Genomic DNA, 9,750 nt, shown 5'->3' on the forward strand with positions numbered 1-9,750 from the left:
GTTCAAACCCACCAGCCACTCCTCAGAAGGAAGATGGGGCAATCTACTTCTGTAGTGATACTGCCTCGGAAACCCAAGGAGGGATCGCTATGAGTCAGGTTCAACTCCACGGCACATAACAACACCAACAACAAGGCCACATATCATGAGATTCCGATTCACAGAGTCAGGCCCAGGACTCTGCCTATTTAACAAACATGCCTAACAATTCTGACACCAGTAGTGCTGGAGGAAGCCTGCCATGAATGGGGTGTTGAGCACCTGGCTTTCTTCTTCTGAGCACCAGGATGTGGATGCAATTGCCAAACTAAATCATCTTGTGATGTCCCATTTCTCACCACCCCCAAACACAGAAAACCAAAGCTTTTGTTTTAATATTTATATGCCCCTTATCTTTTCCTAAATATAAACTCAAGAATTTTATAATAAACTTTGCCTTTCCTATCAAGCACTAAAATTTGTAGTAAACTTTTCAGAGAAGATAAATTCCTCCTCTTTTGTGGATCACAGTAGCACAGAAACACATAGGGGGCTCCGTTTTATAAAATCCCAAATACCAATACATTCATGAAGGTTAGTGGTCCTCACAAATTGGCACCAAAGTATTTCATGAAGGATCATGTCCGTTGCTGAGATGGCTCTAGGATCCAGAACAGAGCACTATAAACCCAAAAGGACAGTGTGCAACGCAAACCAATCTGAACTAAAGATAAAAGGAGAGCTAGAATTTTAATGTAAGCCATTGAGGTAAATAGGATTCAACTTGCAGAGCATTTTTCAGGAATGTTCCTTTTACATAAATGAGAGTGGACAACATTTAACCCTTATGATGCCTTGTCAAAGTAGAAAAGGTTACCACTTCAAGCAGACACAACCCTGTGAGCTCACTGCTGAAAGACCAGTACAGTTGAATTTCAATTCTCTCTCCCCACCCCCCAGCCTAGCTTCCTTATGTACAGCCACATGAAAACACATCTCCACAGTCATGCAACGTGCCCACTTTTATATATTTCAGCTATTTAAAGGAAAGTAGAGATAGGTCTCTGAAATAGTAGAAAGAAAAATTTATTAGGACCAGATACCATTGCTTCAAATGGTGTAAATGAAAAGCCCTGACCTTAAATCCCAGGGAGAGCTTTGTTTCTGTGTGTTTGTTCTGAAACATTTTCTTTCACTTTGAGACTAGGGGAGTTTCCATGCATGCTCAGGTGTGATGGAGAAGTTACAATATGCCAGCCTTCTCAGCTGGCTGCAAAGAGTAAAGGAGCAGTCCCAGGTGATTAATCAAGCAATGGCGGAGCTGGCAACCATCCCCTATCTACAGGACATCAGTCAACAGGAGGTGGAAATGGTAAATACTTGCTTTTCATTGTTTAAGCTTTCACAGGCCCTAAATCAAGAGAAAAGTGATATGCTCTAGGAAAGGGAAAAAAAAAAATCTTGATAATAAACGTGTTCTAAGGGCAAACTCCCTAACCCTCCTGAAGCATTCTAATGAAGAAACAGGAAAATGTATGTTTTTAGTTTTTATTTGTTTGCATTATCTAGCTTCCATTTTTTTATAGCAAGAACTTTGCAACCTGATAAAATGCAAAAAGGGGTTGATTACTGATATTGTATGTCAGGCTTTCTATTTTTAAGTGAAGTGAAATTTTAATAAATTGTTTCCTAACTCCCATATACGTTAGTATAAAAGTTTCTTTCCTGTGGAAAATGAGAGAACAGAAGAGTAATTGGTGAATAGAAAGCTGATCCTACCAGAGTCTTTAGAATTTCTTGAGTACCATATATGTTGGCAGGAGCTCTGGTAGCATAGTGCCTAAGGCACTTGACTGCTAACCAGAAGTCTGGTGGTTTAAACCCAGCAACCACTCCTCAGAAGGAAGGTTGGGCAATCTGCTTCCATAATGATACTGCCTCAGAAACCCAAGGAGGGTTTGCTATAAGTCAGGTCCAACTCAACGGCACATAACAACAACAACAATATATGTTGGCACTGCCAACACACACATGTGCACATAGTTAAAGCAATAAAACAAGTGGTTATTTGAAGAGAAAATTTAGTCAAAATTTATATCTTTTGTAAAAAAACAAAATAATAATTGATAACCAGTTGACTCAGAAAACCAGACACTTTATTTAGCCTTAGACAAATCTAGTCAAAAATTAGTTGAGGGAATCTCTCACAGAAACAATCTTCAAACAGATGTACAATATAACCATAATTAATATTATAAATGCTAGCACCTAGTTTGAAAAACAATTACTAAACAGTGAATTGGCCATTTGAGGAGAGGTAAAATTTACCTCATATGGAGATGCTGTGAATTAGGTAAGGGCTCTTTACATAGCGGCTTTAATTGAGGTTAGCTAGAACTAATTACAGACCTGAATTGAATTCAAATTGCAAGGATGAGAACAGTCCAAACTGATCACCTGTAATTTGCAGATAACTAAAGGAGGACTCCCTCTATGAGACTTTAAAAAAATGTAACAAATTAATCAATCAAGAAATGAACTGCCAACATTATAATGATCATCTAAACCTGTCAAAGTATATTAAATAAATACTGTTATCAATGTGAGCATATAAAAGAATTTGACTAGCCAAATAATAAAACCATGCATGCTAAAGATTAAAAACTCTATTAAGGAATTGCTAAGTTAAAACTGGAAATAAGACTTTCTCAACTTTATGGTTGTATACCATAGAATGCCTTCTAAGAAGCTAAGTATTCGTGCTACCATTCATAAGGTATTCACGACTGCAGTAAATATAGATAGGGCTTTCAAAATGTATATTATAGCCAGTTTTAGATGATTAATTCTTCTCAGAGATAAGAGGAAGCAAAGAAAATGTTCATTTCAGAAGCCAACAAAGATATTGAGCCTGTCTTCCTGAAAAGCACATTCAGGATTTAAATGAAGAATATAGGGGAGCATTCTGCAAATAGGACTTCCTAACCATACATTCCTATCTATGACTTTTTTTTTCCTGTAAATATTTCTATTTCAATATCTGCACAAAGAGGACCAAACGAACCTTACAGGCAACACATACTAACATGAGCAATAAGTTGCTGTTGTTAGGTGCCGTCAAGTCGGCTCCGACTCATAGTGACCCTATTTACAACAGAATGAAGTACTGCCAAGTCCTGCACTAAACTCACAACCCTTGCTGTATTTAGCCCATTGTTGCAGCCTCTGTGTCAATCCATCTCACTGAGGGCCTTCCCCTTTTTCACTGACCCTCTACCAAGCATTGTAGCCTTCTCCAGGCAATAGTCCCTACTGACAACATGACCAAAGTAGGTGAGATGAAGTCTGGCCACTCTCACTTCCAAGGAGCATTCTGGAGGCACTTCCTCCAGGACAGATGTATTCATTCTTTTGCCAGTCCATGGTACTTTCAGTATTCTTTGCAAGCATCACAACTCAAAATCATGAACTCTTCTTTGGTCTTCCAGCTATCACATGCATTTGAGGCAACTGAAAATACCATGGCTTGGGTCAGATGCACCTTAGTCTTCCAAGAGACATCTTTGCTCTTCAGCACTACCCACTATCTAAAACTTTGAAAATAAGATCTCACAGATTATTTTCATACTTTACTTATCTATACCAACCAGAAGAAAAATTTAAAATGTATATGGATATACATGTTGTTGTTGTTTGCCATCGAGTCGGACCTGACTCATAGCGACCCTTCCTTGGGTTTCCGAGGCAGTGTACATGTAGAGGTCAAATATTTCAAAATCATGTATCTTGAATGATTTTGTCACATTAAGTAATAGATTTGACTTTCAAACCACTGAGTATGGATTAACTTGGGGGAAAAAAAATTGTAGTAATACCTTGTCAGGTGATATATAAACAGTGACAGCTCAATAGAAGATTTTTAAGTGACTCAGTTACCTGCATAAGCTCTGCAATATCTGCAGCACAGAAAAATTATCTAAAGGTTCATACCATTCAGTGTCACAGTGAACTGAACTGTTACTTGGCAGAACTCTCTCTGTGGCTGTGAATATCACACTGTTTGGGGACAGCTTCATTACTTTGCAGCCACATACACATCATGCGTATAGCATTGTTTTGAATTAGAATATGACTTGTTGGGGGTAAAGGATAGATTTTTTTAATTAACTTTTTTTAATTTAAAGAAATTTTGAAATAGATTGGGATCTATAAAAAACTTTTGTTGTTTTGAAATCTTAGATTATAAAGGAATAGTAAAAGAACTTAAATGAGCTAGATCCTTTGAGAGGCAATAAAACAGCACAATTTTAATATTGTCCTCTGGTGAGCTTTAGCATGATGCCTAGAATTATGATACATTAGCCTCAGGAGAAAATACTAAAACACATTTGTGCACTACATGCCATTTCCTGAGAGAATTGACTACCACCTTCATTCTTTACAACCGAAATCTGTTTTTACAAAGCATCAACACTTACTACATCAAAACCTATATGTTTTCTACAAATTTTCAAGAGGAATCATTTCATTGTTTCAATATTTTATAACTGCAATAATACTTGGTAATGACTGAAGCAAAGATCTGGTGGCAGCATTCATTGTAGGAAAGATGAGTAATAAAATCATCAGCGTACAAATGATTTTTTAATTAGGTTTTAATCTGTGTGTTTAGAGAAGTTATTTCTGTGTGAATTCTACACTGATAATTTTTATCTTGGTGCCACAGCTGCAGTCACTAATGGCAGATGCTATGGACACCCTTGAAGGAAGAAGAAACGATAAAGAACGTGTGTGGAATGCAGTCCAAAAGGTAAAACTTTGAGCTGAAGGAAAAAGATACTTTATTCTCAAAGGAACTGTTCATCTTGGGCCAATCTGTTTAGAAGGTGAAAAGAAAGTTCTTCCAGTTGTTTTTTGTTTTGTTTTGTTTGCTCATTTATTATTATTATTATTATTTTAATAAATGCAACACTTTACCTGGAAGTGTAACCAAATCAAATGAGTTTATTTAACCTGTTCCTTCAGGTTCACTTCTTTTCCAATAGACTGTGGTCATGTGCTTTCCTGGTTCTTCTTAATTATCATGATCTTACTTATATTTCATTTTTGTTATGTGCTTCTTCAATATTGGGTATTATGGTTGGGGCACATAACAACAACAACATCAGTGTTTTAATCCTCATCCCAACCCTTCCCCATTTTTTCTCATTTGAGGAATAATAGCTACAATTCAGGGAACTACAGAGAAATGAGAAATTCAATATTTTTGATAGATGAGTAGCATACTGGTTGTTAGAAGTAGAGGAACATCCCTACATTGATTGATGGGATTTCAATGCAAAGAGCCCAGATATGCACCTGGGCCCATGTACTCAGAAGACCTGAGTGACACTATGGAGCCCTATGGACAATATAAGAGTGCATAATGTTGAGTCTCAAGCCCAGCTCAGAGTAGTAAATTCTTATCATCCACCCTCCAGTCAGTCTCCTACAGTCCCCTTAAGTGTCAGGAGATATGAGAGGAACAAACCAAAGGAGGCTTCAGTTTATGAGACGGCAGTCAGTCAGGAGGGATTTTGGTGCATCTGAAGAAAAGTGTATCTTCAGTAATCAGTTCAGAGGTCCTATGATAAATTTATTAAAAAGAAATCAGCTGAACTCATCAAATATTTGTGGAATGTCTAGTGTACTGGAAAGTATATGAGTATGAGGAAAATTGTTCTCAGCAAGACTGGCACTGTCCCTACATCTATGGGACTTGCCAACTAGGAAGGAAGACAATTATTAAACAGCTACTTACTAGTTTGCTGAGTATGACAGTAAAAAAGCAGATACTCCATGATCTATGGAAACAAATAGCAAGGAAATATAGCTTAGTCCCAGGCATCAGAAAAGCTCTCTCTGAAAAAGTGATATTTACACAACGTTTAAAGGATATCTAGGCATTGTCAGTGAAAGGGGAGCAGATTTCTAGAGGGAATAGCACTAAGAACGCAAAGAAAGCATATGTCACATTCAAAAACTGACAAGAGAGCAGGGGAACAAACTGCAAAATGGAGACCAGAGGCAGGCCGAGTCCAGTGACAGAGGAACATATAAATGATATTCAGGATTTGGAATTTTTAAGAAAGGATTTAACTAGAAGATATTCTTGAGAAATCTCTAAGGCTGTGGTAGGAATAACAGACTGAGAGGCTACAGAAATGTGGGGAGACCAGTTTTAAGACAGCAATCAACATCCACATGAGACATGGTGATTGCCTGAGCTGGGGTGGTGGGTGTAGACATAGAGAGAAGCAGATAGACACAAAAATTATTTAGGAATCTCAGAGGATGTCTAGGTCAGTTAGCATGAAATAGTTCACAAAAACAATGTTCTACATCCTACGGTAATGAGTAGCAACTGGGATCTTAAAAGCTACAGAGCAGCCACCTAAGATGCAACTATTGGTCTCTCCCTGTCTGGAGTAAAGAAGAGTGAAGAAAATCAAAGACTTAAGGAAACAATTAGTCCAAAGGACTGATGGACCATGTGAACCACAGCCTCCACTACCCAGAGACCAGAAGAACTAGATGGTGCCTGAATACCACTACTGACCACTCTGATCGGGACCACAGGAGGTCCTGGGCAGAAAGGGGAAAAAAATGTAAAACAAAATTCAAAATCATAAAATAGATCAACTTATCAGTCTGATAGAGACTGGTGGAACACCAAAAACTGTGGCCCTTAGATACCTATAAGCCTAGATCTGAACCCTCCCTCAGGGATCACCTTTCAGCCAAAAACAGATAATTCTCTACTTGAACAATAACACTTGTGAGGAATGTGCTCCACAGGGCAATTAATCATATCAGACCAAAAGGGCAGCAGCATTTGCCTCAAAACAAAGCTCAGAAGGAGCAGGAAAGAAGGATATGGGGAACTCAGAGAGGAAGTGGGAAGAGTGTTGTTATATTGAGGAAATTGCAACTAATGTTATGAAACAAAATGTGTATACATTTTTTAATGGAAAACTAATTTGCTCTGTAAACTTTCACTCAAATCACTATATGTGTATGTGTGTGTGTGTCTATGTGTGTATGCATTGTTGTTGCTTTTCTTGTTGTTGTTATGTGCCATCGAGTCAGACCCAACTCATAGTGACCCCTCCTTGGGTTTCCGAGGCAGTATCACTACAGAAGAGGATTGCCCCTTCTTCCTTCCAAGGAGTGGCTGGTGGGTTTGAACTGCCAGCCTTCTGGTTAACAGTCAAGTGCCTTAAGCAGTTAGGTGCCATCAAGTCAGCTCTGACTCATCGAAAAAGAACAAAGCACTGCTCGGTACTGGGCCAGCCTCACAATCCTTTCTGTCCTAAGCCCATCATTGTAGTCACTATGTCAATCCATCTCGTTGAGGCCCTTTCCTTTTTTCACTGACCCTTCACTTTACCATGCATGATAGCCTTCTCCAGGGAATGGTGCCTTATGACAACATGAGAAAAGTAGGTGAGATGAATTCTTGGCCATTGTCACTTCCAAGGAGCATTCCTTCTGCATTTTTCCAGAACAGATTTGTTAGTTCTTCTCATAGTCCATGGTACTTTCACTATTCTTTGCCAACACCACAACTCAAAAGCATCAATTCTTATTCGGCCTTCCTTATTCCAGCTCTCACATGCATATGAGGCTATTGAAAATGCATGGCTTGAGTTAGGTGATGTTAGTCTTCAAAGAGGAATCTTTGCTCTTTAGCATTTGAAAGAGGTCTTTTGCAGCAGATTTGCCCAGTGCAACACATGGTCTGATTTCTTGATTCCTGCTCCATTGGTGCTGATCGTGGAACCAAATAATATGAAATCTTTGCCAACTTCAATCTTTTTCTCCATTTATCGTGATGCTGTGTATTGGTCCAGTTGTGACGATTTTCATTTTCTTTATATTGAGGTGTAATCCATACTGCAGAGTCTGTATCTTTAATCTTCATCAGTAAGTGTTTCAAGTCATCTTCACATTCATCAAGCAAGGTTGTACCATCTGCATATCACAGGTTGTTAATGAGTCTTCCTCTAATCCTGATGCCAAATTCTTCTTCATATAGTAGAACTTTTCAGATTATTTGCTCACAATACGGATTGAATAAGTATGGTGAAAAAATACAACCCTGATGCACTCCCTTCCTGATTTTAAACCAGGCAGTATCCCCTTGTTCTGTTCGAATGACAGGTTACTCATGACCACAGTTAAGAGTTCTGGAATTCCCATTCTTCTCAATGTTATCATAATTTATTATGTTCCACACAATATAATGCTTTTGCTTAGTCAATAAAACACAAGTAAACATCTTCCTAGTATTCTTTGCTTTTAGCCAGGATCTATCTGGCATCAGCAATGAAATCGCTGTTCTATGTCCTCTTCTGAATCCAGCTTGCATTTCTGGAAGGTCCCTGTCAATGTACTGCTGCAACTGTGTTTGAATTATCTTCAGTAAGATTTACCTTGTGTGTGATAATAATTATAGTGTTCAATAATATCCACCCTCTGTGGGATCACTTTTCTTTGGAATGGGTACGAATATGGATCTCTTACAGCCAGGTAACTGTCTTCCAAATTTCTTGACATACATGAGTAAGTTCCTCCAGTGCAGCATCGTTTGTTGAAACATCTCAGTGGGTATTCTGTCAATTCCTGGGGCCTTGTTTCTCACCAATTCCTTCAGTGCAACTTTGACTTCTTTCTTCAACCCCATCAGTTCTTAATTATATGCCACCTCCTGAAATGGATGAACATCGACCAATTCTTTTTGGTACCGTGACTTTGTGTATTCCTTCCATCTTCTTTTGATGTTTCCTACATCAATCAATATTTTGCCCAAAGAAACTTTCAGTATTGCAACTGAAGGCTTCAATTTTTTCTTCAGTTCTTTCAGCTTGAGAAATGATGAGCATGTTCTTCCCTTTCAGTTTCCTAACCCCAGGTCATTGCTTATTTCATTATAATAATTGACTTCGTCTTTTTGAGTTGCTCTGAAATCTTCTGTTCAGTTCTTTTATCTTGTCATTTGTTCATTTGCTTTAGCTACTCTCCATACAAAAGCAAGTTTCTGAGTCTCTTCTGACATCCATTGGCCTCTTTTTTTTCCTTTCCTGTCTTTTTAACAACCTTTTTATTTCTTCATATATGGTGTTCTTGATGTCATTCCACAATTCCTCTGTTTTTCAGTCATTGGTATTCAATATGTAAAATCTGTTCTTCAGATGGTGTTTAAATTCAGGTGGGACATAATCAAGGTCATATTTTGGCTTTCGTGGACATATTTTAATTGTCTGCAGCTTCTATTTGAACTTGCATATGAGCAATTGATGGTCTGTTCCACAGTCGGCTCCTGGCTTTGTTTTAGCTGAAAATATTGAGCTTCTCCATCACCTCTTTCCACAGATGTAGCCAATCTGATTCCTTTGTAATCCATCTGGCAAAGTCCATGTGTATAGCTGCCATTTATGTTGTTGAAAAAAGGTATTCACAATATGTCGTCGTTGTTGTTGTTGTTGTTAAGTGCCATCGAGTCGTTTCCGCCTCATAGCGACCCCATGCACAGCAGAACAAAACACTGCCTGATCCCGCACCAGCCCCACAATCCCTGCTATACTTCAGCCCATCATCGCAGCCACCGTATCAATCCATCTCCTTGAAGGCCTCCCCCTCTTTCGTCAACCCTCCACCCTACCAAGCATGACATCCTTCTCCAGGGAATGGTCCCTTCTGACAACATGACCAAAATAGGTGAGATGAAGT

At 38.6% G+C, this 9,750-nt stretch overlaps 1 protein-coding gene across 1 annotated transcript in view; it reads left to right on the top strand.

The window, feature by feature from the left end:
- SPATA16 (spermatogenesis associated 16) overlaps window positions 1-9,750 on the top strand; it is a 452,504-nt gene that overhangs the window by 377,801 nt on the left and 64,953 nt on the right. Inside the window, exons 11-12 of the mRNA XM_007948101.2 lie at window positions 1,187-1,351; window positions 4,706-4,789. Coding sequence (XP_007946292.2) covers window positions 1,187-1,351; window positions 4,706-4,789 — 249 coding nt within the window. The remainder of the gene's footprint in view (window positions 1-1,186; window positions 1,352-4,705; window positions 4,790-9,750) is intronic.

This window comes from Orycteropus afer, unplaced genomic scaffold (genome assembly GCF_000298275.1).
Source record: "Orycteropus afer afer isolate SDZICR_OR568_19922 unplaced genomic scaffold, OryAfe1.0 scaffold00202, whole genome shotgun sequence".
In the NCBI taxonomy this organism is placed as follows: domain Eukaryota; kingdom Metazoa; phylum Chordata; class Mammalia; order Tubulidentata; family Orycteropodidae; genus Orycteropus; species Orycteropus afer.